Consider the following 17,317-nt stretch of genomic DNA (forward strand, 5'->3'; position numbering starts at 1 on the left):
AAAAAAAGCCGACGCGTTGGTCATGGGAAGAGTTTTGAAAAACACTCATCCTATCTCCAAGAGCGGTTATCAGAACTGAGAGAGAAGTGAGCAAACACGATATCAAATAAAAGAAAATCACTATCACCGCTGTTGCTCCATTCTCCGCCGCTGCTATCTCGGGACTCTCGACGCGGCTAGCAAGAGAGTAAGGTCGCTGGCGATACGGGCCTTTAGACGCGCGCTGAGGTTTTACCGACGCTAGTGTCTGTCCCCGTTCAGCGAGCGTTTGCACCAACGCTGTAGCTCGCTGCCAAACAAAGACGCGTTAGGGAAGCAAAGTTCTGGTGAACAAATCTTCGAAAAATGGTGATTTAAGTTTAGTGCGTGTGTGTGTCACCATGCGTTCGCATCTCCTCGCTTGCGCTTTACTCCTCACCCTGGCAAACCAGTCGGCCTGTCGGTACGCACCAAACTGGTCGTCGCTGGATACAAGACCGACTCCGGAATGGTACGACAACGCCAAGATCGGCATCTTCCTGCACTGGGGCGTCTTCTCGGTGCCTAGCTTCGGAAGCGAATGGTTCTGGTTTGACTGGCAGGGAGTAAAGTCGCCGGACTTCGTCCAATTCATGGCACGCAACTACCGGCCGGGATTCACGTACCAGGACTTCGCGCCTCAGTTCACGGCCGAGTTCTTCGACCCGGACCGCTGGGCGGAAATCTTCAAGAAGTCGGGCGCCCGTTACGTGGTCCTCACCAGCAAGCACCACGAGGGCTTCACACTCTGGCCCTCCAAGGTCTCCTGGAACTGGAACGCCGGGGACGTTGGGCCTCGGCGTGACCTGGTCGGAGACCTCGCTCAAGCCGTTAGGAAGAAGGGCGGCATTCGTTTCGGCTTGTACCACTCGCTGTACGAGTGGTTCAACCCGCTTTACGTCGCTGATAAGGAGTCCGGTTTCGAGACGAATGACTTCGTCCAGCGCAAGACTTTGCCCGAGCTCGTCGAAATAGTCACCAAGTAAGTGCATTAAGTTATTGCCGATTCTTACCTGTTCAGTTAGTTTTGGCGTGTACTTTCTACATCTCTCATTAAAAGGGACGCAGACAGCATATACCCTAGATGCACTAGCAGCTTAGATGCCAGCACAGCTAGGTAAATGTATTCAGCGCAATAGGTGAGAGCTAGGTTATTTTTATTACCATAGGAACTCGATAGTTACCTGATGAACAGCCCTTCCATAAATCAGTTGAGTGTTCTGTGGGCTAACTGTTCGCCATGTATACAAGGCATCAACGGTTGGGGACATTTTTAACGTGACTAGTGGCCCTTTAGTTCGAGTTGTGCACGATCAGATGCATTGTTTCTAAAGCTACACTTTAGTTCGCTGGTAATAGCAAAAGCCTGTAGTGATATTTATACTTCCTACGTGAACCTAGTCGTTGAGGATAACGTGTCGTGTTCCGTGATAAAAGCACCTTCCCCTTCAGCCCTGGATCATATCTGCGTGCTCATGGGCATTTATCTGTTGTCTATTCGGCACAGTATTGTTCCCATATGCTTGCTTCACGATAGCTATCGAGCATGCACAAATGCTAGAAATGAAGCAAAAAAGAAGTTTAACAACTAAGTGACTCCTTCCCTCCTGCTTTCCAGGAAAAAAATAATGACAGGCGAAGAGCAGTGAACAATGTGCGACTGGCTAGGCGGTACAAAGGGCACTCAGGGGATCACTCGGGAGACGATTCTGCGTCAAACCCACTTAGGGATTCCGGCGTATGTATCACACTCACTTGCTCCGTTATCGAATGGCAAGTGGAAATGGTCTTTTCACTATAACAGTTGCAAGCCCTCAAGAATGACCGCTGCTTGTTGCAGTGGAGCAGTGGTCACGAGGCGATGACTCCCCACGGAGGTTCCAGAGTTCGATAAGCTGAGTTCAGACATTGTAGCTGTGATTTGTGATCCTATTTAAATGCCAGATTTGTGTAAGTACTTATTAAGAGCCTGCAGCCACGACCTCTATCACATGCTTTGGCCTTGCAGTGGAGATGGGAAACTCAGTATATTGGTGGTACCGACCATGCTGAAAAGGAATGATTATCAAAATATTAATTTGCTGCCTGTGGTTGCGTAATTACGATTATGTGGCATATGTGTAGTTTTTCATGATTGTGTTCCCACCCTCCTAAAATCCCTCCATAGGTTTGCGATATACCCGCCGCGGTAGTTCAGTGGATAAAGCGCTCGGTTACTGAGCCGTACTTTCCGGGCTCTAACGCGGCCGCGGCGGCCGCGTTTTGATGGAGGCAAAATTCAAAAGCGCCCGGGTGCTGTGCGATGTCAGAGCACGTTGAAGATCCCCAGGCGGTCGTAATTATGACGGATCCTTTCACTACGGCACCGCTTTCTTCCTTTCTTCTCTCTGTCCCTCACTTATTCCTCACCTCTATCGAAACGTGGCCGCCGCGGTCTGGATCGAACCCAGATACTTCGGCTCAATAGCCGAGCGCCCTAACCACTGAGCCACTGCGGCGGGTGTTTGCTCAATAAAATGAAAATCGGTTTCTTGATGAAAAGAAATGGCGCAGTATCTGTCTCGCATCTCGGCGGACACCTGAACCGCGCCGTAAGGGAAAGGATAATCAAGGGAGTGAAAGAAGCAAAGAAGAAAAAATCTGCCATAGTGGAGGGCTCCGGAATATTTTCGAGTACCTGGGGATCTTCTACACTGACATCGCACAGCACACGGACGCCTTAGCGTTTCGCCTCCATCGAAACGATATATCTGATACCTTATATTGATAGCTGCTACTGGTTCTTGGACCCAAGATATTAAACTTATTTTTGGAATATGGCGGAGGGCTTGGCTTGAAGCACTCTGGCACGGGTCGGCCCGGTATTGCACTGCCTCCGGAATTGGCTCGGGGCATATTAGCGTGCGCCTTTTCTTTCTATCTTTGCTCTCCTATGTGTTAACTCTCCTACTTACAGCACACGATAGCGAGCGTGGCTCGGCTTGAGCCAGTAGGCAAGCCCGTGAACTTTCGTGTTCTTTCTTCCTATGAGCAGTAGCAGTATCAGTACCATCGAAACGCAGCCGCCGTGGCCGGGTTAGAACCCGAGAACTCCATATCAGTAGCCGAGTACTCTAACCATTGAGCCTCCGCGGAGGGTGGCCTCCACACCAGTTTTCAATTTTAGGGCGCATACACGAAAGGCGCCACTCGGCCCGACTTCTAAGGAACGCTGCTACGTCTAGCTGCTGTTGAAGGCGTCACCCCGGAGTGACGTAGGGTTGTCCGTCACAGGTTGCGCGTGGGTTTCAGTGTCGGCTCGTTTTGCGCGCATAACTGAACGTTCGACATCTTAGTGTTTATTCAGAACGTTAGGGAATATCGACATTGTTAATTAACCCGCAAAACACTACTTTACTCAGTTTTTACTACTTTACACTGTCAAATACAGCAAAAAAATAGAAGGCTTCGCCATATGAAGGCATGAAATTCATATCTGGCATCTCATTTTACGTCGAACCATTATTTCGAAGCTGATCTGTTCAGAAGCTACGAATCTGCCGAACTCGCTCTAAATGCTTTGGAATTTCACGCACAAGACACAGAATATGAAAGGCCTCAGTTAGGACACCATTAAACGACGCGACAAAATTACACATGCTTATCTATTTTCACTCTGCAAAACAGTGCTGTCAAATTGCGTTCAAAAACTGGAGTACATCGTGAACTGTGGAATCTGTTGTAGCTTTACTAAGAATTCTAGAATACAAATAGAAATTTCGCTTTAGTTTGAAGGTAATAGTTAAATTCTATTTGTAACATGCTTAATTTGATTCATACCGGCCCTTTGATTATTTAGTGAGAGCATCAACATTATTTAACTCGCTAAATAGCAGACGCAAAGATAGACTTCTCTAAAACCTGCTGTTTTATTGAAAGTCATCTCATAATTACGGTCTTTGGCGTTAACCAAGATTGTGCACAATATTTTCAGAGAAGTTGGCTGTGTATATTACTGCAGCAAATCTTCCCGTTTCATACTCCAAACATTCGTCAGGCGTAGCTGTACCTAATTATTGGTTGCAAGTCCAGAGTTTCTCCGTTTATTTGTTTACTATCAATTATTGGCACATGCAATTCGGCATTCTTCCGTTTAATATAGCAGTTTACGCCTTGCCGAGAAATGTTACCATTTGTGAACAGTTTTCCCTCTAGTAGTAAGATTATGGTCTGTTAGGCCTGTTAAAATGAAATACCCCACGCAGAGGATCGCATTACACCCAATCATTCATGCTGTTTACTGTAAGCTAACTTTTGGGATAGGTGGCCTTAGAGTAAACAATTTAGCATCAAGTGACCGCTCACAGTATATTTATTTTTGATGCTTGCAACCAAGAAGTTCTGGCCGACAAAATGACTAATCCCTTCAAGATATAGAAATGCCAGCGCATATTAACGAGCCATCAGAAGCGACAAACATTAAAAAGTAGACAGCGGCAAGCTGTCTTCTCGCCTTCGTGATTGTCACTTCACTTCTTTTCTAATCAGAAACCAGTTCACTAGACCACACGCACACAAGTTGCTAAACAAGCCTGCGCTATGAAGACACAAGCCACTTCTACTTCTAAAGGCGCCGCGCTGGCTCGGTGGTTAGTGCGTCCGGCTGCTGAAACGAAAGACGTGGATTCGATCCCGGCTGAGGTGGTCAAATTTCGATTGAGGCGATATTCTAGTGGCCTGTGTACTGTGCGATGGTAGTGCACGTTAAAGAACCCATGCGATCGAAATTTCCGGAGCCCTTCACTACATAGTTCCTCACAGCCAGAGTCGCTTTGGATCGTTAAGCCCCCATAGACGTAAATTTCTACGTCTGGTTTATGGTTTATGTGGGTTTAACGTCCCAAAGCGACTCTGGCTGTGAGAAACTCAGTAGTGAAGGGCTCCGGAAATTTCGATCACATAGATTCTTTAACGTGCACTGCCATCGCACAGTACACGTGCCACTAGAATATCGCCTCAATCGAAATTAGACCGCCTCAGCCGGGATCGAACCCGCGTCTTTCGGGTCAGCAGCCGAGCGCCATAGCCACTCAGCCACCGCGGCGGCTTATTTCTACGTCTACTGATACCCTAAAATAAATGCACGATCCATGCTTCGGACATCGCAGAATGCGTAGTGATCCCAGACTGAAAAGTGCTCTTGGGATCACAAGGTTTAATAGCCCTTTTTACGCGACACGCAGATACCATCCCGAGATCATCTGGTCGGACGGCGACTGGGAGGCCCCGGACACCTACTGGAACAGCACCGAGTTCCTGGCCTGGCTCTACAACGACAGCCCCGTCCGCGACACAGTCCTGGTGAACGATCGGTGGGGCCAAGGAATCCCGTGCAAGCACGGAGACTTCTTCAACTGCAAGGACCACTACAACCCGGGCACACTCGTCGAGCACAAGTGGGAGAACGCCATGACCGTGGACAAGGAATCGTGGGGCTACCGCCGGAACGCCCGCCTCAGCGACTACCACACCATCGAGGAGCTGCTCGCCGAACTCGCCTCCACCGTCAGCTGCAACGGAAACTTCCTCCTCAACGTGGGCCCAACCAGCGACGGGGTCATCCTGCCCGCGTTCGAAGAGCGCCTCACGCAACTCGGCACGTGGCTCGGAGTTAATGGCGAAGCCATCTACGGGTCTCGGCCGTGGAAGCACCAGAACGACAGCGTCACACCAGGAGTGTGGTACACGTCCAAGAGCGAGACTGTCTACGCCACAGTCCTCAATTGGCCCAAAAACGACCAGCTCAGGCTGGGCTCACTATCGTTGAGCGACAAAGCCACGGTAACCATGCTTGGGCTGGACGGCTACCCCCTGACAACGTTGTCCAGCGGGACCCGTGGAGGCAGGAGCAACGCGGGCTTGACTGTGATCACACTGCCGCCGCTAACACCCGATCTCTTGCCTACGCCTTGGGCGTGGGTGCTCAAAATCAAAGGCGCTCTGTAGTGAACGCTACGTTTGCGCTGAAATATTCTGGCGGCCTCATATGTGCAGCGCAAGAAATGGCCATTTTTTTTTTCGCAGGTGCAAGCCACTCAGGCAAGGTTTCGTTCATAATTGAAATGAATAAAAAATCTAGCCACCATGTTTTTCAATATATATCCCACGCGTAAACATACCCTAGCATGGTTCGTTCGCAACATTTATCGTAAACAGCTTTGCTTTTAACGCGAAAAGCGTTTCGGTAGCCGCACTTGTTACTTCCGTGATTATTTGAAATGCTTTCTTTTGTTACCGAGTGCCCTCGATTTCAACACAAACAGAAGCCGTATATAGGCTGCTCTGTTTGAGAGCCTCGGCAGACCCGTTTGCGCCGCTACATTGACAGTGCGCTTCCGTCCCCCCCATACTTATTTTTTTTTTCATATCTTTAGGGCTAATAAAAAGGCGAGAAGGACACAGAATCCTTGTTCTTCGGCACGTACTACGCCCTTTGGCACACATCTCGGAGATGTAAAAAGAGAAAAATTAATGTTGCTGTGGAAGTGATAATGTAGTTACAAACAGGCTTTTCTTTTTACCTATTTCATTTTATTTAAAAATCGCTGTGCGTTCTTTTAAACGCGAATGTTTTGAGCACAAAACTATATAATTCAGAAGGCAAGAGCTCGGTTCTTAGAAAACTGTCAGAAATGTTACTAAGAAATTATAATTTTGTGCCCGAAAAATACTCGGACAAAGTATAATGTTTGGCTAATTGGTTGTGCCTTTTTTGTGCCTTCAGCTTACGACGCACTCGTCTCTTTTTTTTTTGCAACTCTGCCGGTAAAATTTAGATCAACAGAAAAGGCAACGAAAGTTCTCTCTGAAACCTTTTACAAAACACGTTTTCATACAAAACATGCAAGGTTGTGTAAAATTCTAACTGTATTCCACTTTAATGAAATTGAATGTTTTTGTTACGAATATTTTAATAGCGAGTAGACTGTTCGTACGTTTGTTTAGAAAACGAAAGAATAAATATGAAGCTCGCTCACCACGTCCTCATCTAAACGTTAGTTAGAGCCCATACTGTCCAAAGTTGAAGAACACAAATGTAAGGTTCCGGAGTATCTTCATTGTGTGAAGAAAGTAAAAAAAATGAAAGTTAAATGCTACACACAAGACAGTACACCCAGGGTTACATAAAATATATTTCACTACAGCAAAGTGGAGTTTTAGGCCAATTGGTAAATCATGATTTGCAGGTTGTCTTAGCTCGGAACAAACGAGGACAAGAGAGGGACACAGGACGATCGCTAACTTGCAACTGAAAGAAACGGAAGCAGAATTTCAAGCTCGAGGAACTGAATGCGCATCCCCAGCTAACTACTGATTAAGACGAGGGGGCAGGATAAAGACAATCTGAACCAAGATAATGTGGGGCTAAACGACGATGTAAAATTGCACGGAAAGTAACAGGAAGCGCCGCTTGCACCTTCAAACAGCAAAACTTAAGAAATTACACAGCATTTAGAAACATAGATTCCTTTCGCAACAGAACAATAGACGCTTCACTCACGCACTTATCGCTTCCTAACCTATGAATAAATGACGCCTCAAGAAGCTTCCTTGCAAGTGTGTCTTGTAGAACGGCCGAGAACTTTGTTTTTCCGAAACGTGGGTGACTTCGGGAGCTCAACCAATGCTTTGGCAAGTTATTAGATTGAGATGATTTAAAAGAAGCAGCGTGTCCTCTTAGGCGTTCATTGAGGCAGCGTCCGGCCACAGCTCAGAAGGACTCCCTCTGAGCTGTGGCCGCGTCTACAAAGGGCAGACCGGACGGTGCCTCAATGAACGCCTAAGAAAACACGTGCTTCTTTTAAATCGCCTCAATCTAATAACCTTAGGGCAGACCGGACGCTGCCTCAATAAAACGCCTAAGAGAACACGCGGCTTCTTTTAAATGGTCTCAATCTAATAACCTGCCTAAGCATTGCTTTAGCTGCAAATGTCACCCACTTTTCGGAAAAACAAAAGTTCCCTGTCGTTCTAGAGGACAACTTGCAATGGAGCTTCTTGAGGCATCATTTATTCATAGGTTAGGAAGCGACAAATGCGTGATTGAAGCGTCTATTGTTCTGTTGAGAAAGGAATCTATGTTTCTAAATGCTGCGTAATTTCTTGCGTTTTGCTGATTGAAGGTGGAGGAGGCGCTTCCTGTTACTTTCCGTGCAGTTTTATATCGCCGTTTATCCCCACATTATCTTGATTGAGATTGCCTTTATCTTTCATCCTCGTCTTAATCAGTAGTTAGCTAGGCATGCGCGTTCGGTTCCTCGAGCTCGCAATTCTGCTTCTGTTTCGTTCAGTTGCAAGTTAGCGCTCGTCCTGTGTCCCTCTCTTGTCTTCGTTTGCTTCGCGCTAAGCCAACCTGCAAATTATATTTATCTACAACCACATGTTGCGCCAAATATCTGCCATACACCGATCGATACTACTGGCCACTAGACGAAGAGCACGGTTGTCAGAAATTGCTCTTTTAAACTTTGCTTTAAGCCATCAGGTATTAACAACCCGTAACACTCAAGACCTTTGCATGGCACTGATGCAGCCAGTGGCCACGGACGTGAATAAGGTTCGACTGAGGTAAAAAAACCAATTTCACCGCAACAGCATGCCGCTTTATCGTGAAGAAATTAAAATTTAGTGTCGCTTAATTATGACCACAAGTTTGAGTTCCATGGTCCTTGATATTTTTGGAAGATGCAGCTTGAAAAAAAAAAATCTCAAACGCCTCAAAAATATAGTCAGTTATCTTCATACTCCCATTACACACTTCTTCTACCTTAGTCTGAAGGGCCGCGGTGAGATTTAGCGACGATGACACCTGTCGGTGACGCATAGTTTCAGCTGCCTACAATGTTTTCAAGACGCCCACGTCACTTTGCACTGTTAGCGGCTGCAGTACGCAACGACGTAAGCTTGTTTTTCGTGGCAATAACTCTTCTCTGAGCTCATTCACCTTATGTTGCGCATATTCCCCGTTTCTCGTCTCGAACACTCTTTCCACTTGCTCATACTCTAATTTAGGACAACATGCACTTCGCTTCTTTTGGCACGTACTAATTTTTCCTATGGCTCCGTCTTTGTCATACACCCCCACTCCCCCGCGTTTCCCGTTCCCGAAATAAACTCCCCATTCCTGCACCGTTCATTAGGCAAGTGACGTGCTTTGTTAATCGGCTTTGGGCCCCAACGGGAGATTAATGTTCCCGCAAGGACGCTGACGATGGTCGTGTCATTAATTATTCTCGACAGAAAACTAGCCACACGATGTCTTTTTTTTTTGCACAAGAGAAACCATTGTTTACATTTGTATGGCCGTGGCTTCGTGCCTGAAAAGAAAATGACCCTCTATTTACGATTAAGGTGTTTACCAACACGGTAACGTAATCGAGTGGGCATGCGAAGACATCACGCTGCATTGAAAGGGAATAATAAACTGGCACTGAAATTTAGTTATCGGTCAATGGGTAGCAGATAGTCTTACCATTTTGTTATTATTACCCCTTTTCTATTCAGCCGCCCGATAATATCTTTCAAGCTTGCCAGAAGCTTCTAGTCCCAAACAAAGCTCACAGATGCGAGGTAATAGGATGATGCCTACTCAAGTGATGCAAATAGTGATTAACCTTCCTAATTTTATTATGGTAATGGCATATGAAAAACACACTGCTACATTACTTGTTGTCACCGGTGACAGTGGTTAACCGTTTAAATACATACCGATACACTAAGCGAATCAATGAACTTATAACGCTAATAAATTAGCTTTTTGCGCACGTCAGCGATCCACTGTAATAAAATAAAAACCTGTGGCCTCAGTGGTCAGAATTCACACCCTCTGTTCCATTTGCATGTAAACGTTCAAAATTAGTAGTGTGACTCGGCAGAAAATGTGAAATAGCGAACACACCGATTCGAATAGACAAACGATGAGACTTGTGGTGAGTAGCTACTGACTTTTCAGTACAACTAAAGATAGCAATTGTAATAAGCTGCATTGAATACTTCAGAGATATTACCTGTTGCACAACGTATATTGTTACATTCATCACCAACGGGATGGAGTCTACTGCCGATCAAAGACATCTGCAGATGATCTCCCTCTAGCCTTATGCTGCTCCAGCGAAAGCCACCATATCTCAGCAAACTACCTAATCACACTGCCTTCCCCTCCCCTTGTCCTTGCTGCAGGTTACTTAACAAACGTCTACGATTATTTTCTTTGTTTGGGGGATAGTTCTATCCCGTACACAACACGGTATATTCCACGTAAACTTTTTTTTTATTAAACCATTTGGTTGCGAGCACCTGTGGCATCGTTGCTGTCTTTGCGCCCTTGTGTTTGCACTGCCACACTGGCCAATTAGGAGCCACATAGGCAAGCAGTAAGCATTCATGACTTGATAACATTAATTAGATCTTTAATGGCGCAAGGGCCACTTGGCCAATCAGCCCCGTGGCTAACGTGCAAGGTGTGCACAAAGTGGGGTCAGAAACGCCTTTACTCCGACATCCGTTATGTGCCCGTTTCCCGATTCTGCGGCGTCGTCGGCACTGCAGCGCAACGCTGCGCCCCGCCGATGGAGTGGCGTCCCGCGTGAATAAACTGCAAGGAACCACGGTGAGAGGATCGAACCAGCGCCTCCTATATTTTTAAATATAGAGGAGGCGCTGATCGAACAAAGGTACATCACGCGCACTGTAGCCGAGAAGACGAAAAATAATAACAAAATATGGTATTCAGCACCGCAAACAGCTGTGGCTCAAATTCGTGTAACATCATTGCTATCGGCCAGTGCCCTATTTTTATTTATTTTTTCAAGCATTTCACCCTGTTTGGAGCCACCCGACAAAAAAAGAAAAAAATAAAATTGCAGGAAGTCCATTCCTAACGAAATTAATCGCTGGCTTAAGCCAAGGCCTGAAGCTGTCCAAAGCGAAAAACTTATAAAAAAAAAGAGCGATTGGAAAAAACCAGATTAGGGTCACGGCAAGACAGACTCGTAAGGTGGTGTCAAAGCGGGCAAAATGTCATGCGCGGCCATGGTGAGGAAACGGAAAGGGTGATCGCGTGCCTAGGATTTTTTCCCTGTCCAGGTGCTCGGCTTCCACTCGGTGAAAAACTGAGAAGCGTTTACGGGCAGGGAAAAGCTTGCTCCTGTTGGAAAAGCGCTGCGGGTACTTGGCCCTACTGAGAATCGAACCCTACTCTTCCTACATAGGTGGCGAATGCCCAAATCTGTAGGATACCGCTGCGATGAAAAGCGTGTACTGACTTTTGGCACAAATCCAAAAGTCGGCTCGTGAAAAAAACGGCCGTGGCTTAGCTTGGTTAAGCCTGGTGATTGCGAAGCAATAGTGTGTTATTCTCGGATCAGCTGGTAGTATGGCTGGTGGTAGTCTTGGGTTGTGCTAGGGTTACGGCTGATGCTTCCTCTTTGCATTCTGCCGAGCTGCCTTGTTCGTAGGCACCATCGTAACATCTGGCTGTATGACTGCTTTGGCGAGAGGAGCGGAGCTGTTTTATACCGCTGGTGTGACGTCACTTTGACCGTAGCGCCCCTGGTGAGAGGAGCGGGAGTTAGGCCGCCGTTGGTGGCTGCCGCCTCGCCTCGCGACGGCGTGAGATGGGGCCCCGTTTTTACACAGCTGGTGTGAGGTCACACCGACCGTAGCGCCCCTGGTGAGAGGAGCGGGAGTTAGGCCGCCGTTGGTGGCTACCGCCTCGCCTCGCGACGGCGTGAGATGGGGCCCCGTTTTTACACAGCTGGTGTGACGTCACTCTAGGTCACGTGGTGTGACGTCACGCAGCGAGGTCACGCTAAAGGTTAATGGTGCCTACCACCGCCTCGCCACGGAACGGGCTGAAGTGCGACCTAAAGTAGTATTGCTTCGCAATAAAAAATGGCTGTGATTTAGCTCTGGTTAAAACTGGAGTGACGCGATAGCTACAGCTGGCCAAGTGGAACTCGCTTAGTCAAATTGCAAAGTCGGTCTTTCGCCACTGCATTTTGCTGGGCGTTCCTTCATCTTCGTCCTTGTACGTGTATTCACTCCACCCCCTTTCCACTCCTCCCCCACTCGGTTTCGCCGGCGCGCCGCGCCGCCGGCAGCTGCCATGGTGGCCACGGGGCAGCCACGCTGAAGGTTCGAAATGTGCACAACTGACGAGGCGGGCGGCGTCTGCTCCGCCGTCGGCACAGCGACGAGTCGCGCGGCGCGCACCGCAGCTGCGGGCTATGATGCCACTCCGCGCATGCGCACAGCTGGCGGAGCGGGGGTGCCACGGCTCAGCGTACAGTCACGCTGACCTCGCGAAGCGGTTGGCGTAGTGTAGCCATCGCTACAAAAACGCAGTGATCGTGCCCGGCAGAGGAGCGCCTCGGCAACACGTTTGCGTCAACTGCTGGCTACTGTCGCTATTTGACAGTGATGTTGTCGTCTCTATAACCGGGAATTCAGCAGCCCTCTCAATCGAAGCTAATGGATATACAAGTACTTTCATACTGACCATAAAGGAGGATAATCTGGAGCTTCTACCAAAACAGAAAATTATAGGAAGTACGAGGGTCCCCGTGGACTCCGATTCGGACATCCTCGTGACTTGTAATTATCAGTTTCCGTTTCTCGCTGAGCAGAATTCCTGGGCGGCAATATTTTATACTTGCTGTAGTTTGGCTTGGGTTACGGGGGTCTAACGTACCAAGGCGACTGCGGCTTTGAGGAACGCCGTAGTGAAGGGTCCGGAAATTTCGTCCACATCGGGTTCTTCAACGTGCACTGACATCGGACAGTACATGGGCCTATATAATTTCGCCTCCATCGAAATTCGACCACCGCGACCCAGATCTAACCCGCATCTTTCGGGTCAGCAGCAGAGCGCCATACCCACTGAGCCACCGCGGCGGCGTTTTATACTTACTATAGAATGTATTTAAAATCTCTATAAAATGTACAAAAACATATCGTAAAGTACAGTTCTGTCTACATGTGGGAGAACTATCGGTCGACATATGCGGCGATGTTTTGGCAATGGTTCTGTATAGTGTAAATTGCGGCGTTTAACGTCCCTAAGAGACAGGTGGACTATGAGAAACTCCGCAGTGAAATGCTCCGGATTCATTTAGACAACCTGAGGTTCTTTAGCGTGCGCTAACATCGCACGGTACACGGGCGGCTTTGTATTTCGCCACCATCGAAACACGACCACCGCGGCTGGCATCGAGCCCGTGACCTTGAAATCAGCACCCGAATCTCAAAGGCACTGAGCCCCTGCAGGGAGTTCAGGCAATGAATTTTTAGCGCTCCTAATTATGGGTGCTGTATCTTCGTTTTTTCAGCACACAATCTTGTTTCAACATTCGGGACCGAGGAAATAACAGTGACCAGACAAGGCATTAAATGAATTAAGGGTAAATACAAGTGGTGATCAATGAACTATGAAAAACTAACTATAGAATGCCAGAAAGAAATCCGGAGCCAACTATTATACTACTGAAAATCTCCCCGGGATTTCCATGGTGAATGAATATCCATACTGACGACTCCAAGAACCCGTGAGCGCCTTTAGCGGCAGACAAGAAGGATCTGAGCAAATGACGTAGACGCTTAAATGCAAGGCCTCCCATCCAGCTAATAGCTGCGCTTACCGTTCCCTTTCTCCAGGATTTGTGTGCCCTACGCCAGCATCAATATTTTACCGCTCAAGCGCACCTCTTGCAAGACAAATAATTACAAGTGGGGCCGTGTGCCTCTGGTAGATGGCCATTTACTGCACTCCAGCACTTGCATAAAATCTACGACTGTGCTCGGAGTGACAACGAAGGAACTACTAGTGTATGTCTCATGTCCTACTCATGTGTTCTAGGAAGCCTTAGCAAGAATGCCTTATCCAAACAGTTGTCTTTGTGGAAGTGAAGTGCACTGCCGATTTTGCTTTATCAGTTTCTTTGTGTGTTTGCGGAACTTGCTTGCTTTCTTCTGGGCAGCGTTGAACAATATGGGCTTGTTTTTATTCTTCTGAACCTTAATTCGCCATCATAATATACAGCTTTAAATCCGTCTGATCACAGCTCCTAATCGCAAACATTAGAGCTGTTGATGTCGCTACGCTACAGCGTCTTTGCTGCCGGACGAACAGCGTTCGTTGCGACTTCTGTGAACAAGAAATATGAAATGTGGATATGTAGAGATTTTCTTTTTCCCATCAAATCGCCAGTTTTTCATGTTTTGCGCAATAGAGCCTTGCAGTAGCATTCGTACATTCTATTTAATATCAAATAAAAATACGATTGCAATTAAAACAAAATATATGGCCTCCGTGCATTGGACCGGAAAACTTTCTGTGTGAGCGAAGTTAGCTTGCCTTAAATATAGGCTCGAGAAAATTTCTTCCCACGATGCACCCTGCATCACAGATGCAGACTTTAAGGATCTATGCGTTGCGTTGACCACAGCACTCCTTTTCCATTTCAGAACAAATAAACTTAACCGAGTCCGCATTGCAAATAAATTTAACCGAGTCCGCATTGCGCTGTTTCGTCGATAGTTTTCGTATTGCGTTTGATTGATGCTCTGACTATCAATATGCAGAATGCTTGGAAAAATATGCCTAATCCAAATGATAAAGAGCCACTCTCTTCCACTTCCTCTCCCTTTCCTTTCTTCCCGAAATGAACAGAGAAAACAACGAGACACCGAACAAAAAGCGCGCTGTGCAGTAGTAAGCGAGGAACACGATATAATTTACCGCTGCAAATTTGGCCTTTAGATGTCTTTGTTGCGGGAAACTTGAGGTGAGCGTTTCGCAATAGCGAGCACAGAAGGTCAAGAGTCACCCCGGAGCGTGACGTGCCACTCGAATGCCCGATACAGCCTCGCGCCGGAATGGTCATAAAGCGGCGTCGAAACAAAAGCACGGCTGTCTCGCCGGGTCGCATCGATCGGCGAGCACGTCTGCCGCCGGAAGCCCGACCGACCCCGGCGGAGGACCTGAGAGCTGTGCTGTGTGGTGGCGCGAGCGAGCACAGTGCGAACACCGAAATAATTTATGTGGCGCTGCGGCTTTCCATACGCAGCCGCAGCGAAGGAAAAAGAAAAAAGAAAACGTACGGACTCGCTGCACCATACACACTCGAGGGAGCAGCGCCATAGAGCTATTGAGGTAGTCGGATCGTTTCCCGGTGTTGGTACAATCTTTACGCAGGATTAAAAAAAAACGGAAAAAAAGGCTTGCAAACACCGTCTCCTTGACATGCCTCAGCTGTATAGCAAAGGATCTGATTGCAAAAATTTGCCAAAAGAAATGTCCAAGGGAGATATGATTCACAAACTGATTTTGATTGATTGATTTATTGACTGACAGACTGATTGATTGATGTAATTTATGCGTGTTTTACGTCTCAAAGCAACTCAGGTTATGAGGAACGGCCTCCGGAAGTTTCGACCATCTGCGGTTCTTTAACGTGCACTGATATCGCGCCGTACACCGGCCTCTAGAATTTCGCCTCCATCGAAATTCGACCGCCGTGGCCGGGATCGAACCCCCGTCTTTCGGGTCAGCAGCCGAGCGCCATAACCACTGCACCACAGCAGCGGCTTATTAATCGAATGCTTGATTAATTAATTTATTTATTAATCGCTCTATCGATTGATTGATTGTGACGTTGTGGTGCTCGAAAAGAAGGAAACAGTTTATACAAACTTCCATAAAGAAGGTGGTAGCCCAAAACCACATCTTTTTGAATCGCGAAACACATACAAGAAGGTCTAAAGGCTGAAATTTAACGGCAGTTGTGAATTCTGATTGTGCTTTCATTCGGACCTAAATCTTTCCTCCGCGGAGGCAGCTTCCGTTACCGAGTGTTTTCGGGCATCGGCCTCGTGGGAGCAGCTAACACGAAGGCGTGACCTTCCGAAGGCAAGGGAGGCGCCTTGCGGGCGGTCTGGCGCAAGGGTTGACACGCGCGATCAAAAGCAAAGAGGTCACATCCGCAAAGTGTAAGCCAGGCAGCGGTCACACTCTCCTTCCTTCGCACGTGCGCGTGCTATGCACAGCGCGGCGCAAATGTGCCTAGCCTGCGGAGGACTGACGCGTAATGGAAACGGATGAAACGACCCGGCGGTCCGCCGGTTCCTCCCTCGCGGTCGTCCAAGCGAAAGACCGTTACGACCGGCGAAGAAGCGGCCCCGGACCGTCGACCTCCCTTGGAAGGACGCAGATAAATAAGAGAGAGAGGCGACCAAGAAAAAACGCCAAGATCGCGCGGAAGATGTAGTAACGGCGGCAACTTTGCGAGGCGCCAACGCCAGCGATGCCGCGCCGTCCCGCGAGCCTCGCGGACCAAGTCACATCTATATCGATGTGCGGCGTGTCACTGTTTGCTGCCGCCATTATACGGCGCTCCCTGCTCGGCGGCAGCACACTCTGTACATAGTGCCGAGCATGCACTATGTATGTTCGGCGCATCTCGACCGGATGCATCGGCCTCGTCCCTTCTCGCGTTGGAAGGAGAGAAGGAAAAGAAGCGGCACAGCCAGGGCTCGACAAATGGCGCTGTGTACGCGCTGGGACCAGTCTCGCGAGTCTCGCGCAAAGGCCCGAGATCCGAAACTACGTCTCGTACCGTTCGTAAGCTGCCATTCTTTATTCAATCATTTACAGAAACATATCGGGAGAGTACGAGGCCCAACAGCAGCACCAGTCGCCATGTGCACTACACGAAACCAACCCTCAGTAATGTTGAAAATAGGCAAAGCTTTCACAATAAAGAGCGGAGGGAACACTTGCGGGCCACTGAACAAAAATTCAGAAGGACACTGACAACTAATTATAGTTGAGCTCTGTGTACAGGGTACCGCGTTCTAATCGCATACCACTCTTAGCGGAAAGGAGCTCTTTTAATACAGAAAAGGACCAAGAAACGAAGTACAGGTGTCGCCATCACCGGCCGATTTAGCAAGTAAACTGCGGGCGTCCACACAGATTTCTTGGCGAGGATCTCAGGGGCCAGGGTACCCCGCTATTCACTTCAAAATGGGGGTAGTGGGGGTATACTTTGGTCAGTAGAGAGTTTTGCTTTCCCCGAAGTGTGAGGTGCCCTCATTCCAGGGCTCCTACGACCTTAACTCTTTGCTGCGCGCGCCGAACGAGCTGTCCTTGGCCTTCTAGGCTTGAGCCGGACAGGACGGCCTCCCACAGCCTAGTTTGTGGGTTTACGATTGTCGGCGCGGCCTGCATGCTTTGGCAAGCCCATGCAGTGTGATAGGGTGT

The 17,317-nt window shown here is 48.1% G+C and overlaps 2 protein-coding genes across 2 annotated transcripts in view; one reads left to right on the forward strand and one right to left on the reverse strand.

Annotated features, from left to right (window-relative positions):
• The window catches only part of IA-2 (tyrosine phosphatase IA-2), a 528,690-nt gene that overhangs the window by 439,708 nt on the left and 71,665 nt on the right, over positions 1–17,317 (reverse strand). The gene's annotated exons all lie outside the window — the stretch shown is intronic.
• Positions 215–6,142, forward strand: LOC144124901 (alpha-L-fucosidase-like). The gene is made up of 2 exons (XM_077657848.1): positions 215–1,000; positions 5,241–6,142. Exons 1-2 carry the CDS (start codon positions 381–383, stop codon positions 6,001–6,003), a joined length of 1,383 nt encoding a protein of 460 aa, XP_077513974.1. The 5' UTR covers positions 215–380; the 3' UTR covers positions 6,004–6,142.

This window comes from Amblyomma americanum, chromosome 3, assembly GCF_052857255.1.
Source record: "Amblyomma americanum isolate KBUSLIRL-KWMA chromosome 3, ASM5285725v1, whole genome shotgun sequence".
Taxonomy (NCBI): domain Eukaryota; kingdom Metazoa; phylum Arthropoda; class Arachnida; order Ixodida; family Ixodidae; genus Amblyomma; species Amblyomma americanum.

Bases quoted from the DNA above. Each gene is read 5' to 3' on its own strand.
- LOC144124901 (XM_077657848.1), top strand. From the start codon at position 381: ATGCGTTCGCATCTCCTCGCTTGCGCTTTACTCCTCACCCTGGCAAAC. The intron at 1,001-5,240 runs GTAAGTGCATTA...CGCGACACGCAG, and splicing joins CTCGTCGAAATAGTCACCAA to ATACCATCCCGAGATCATCT.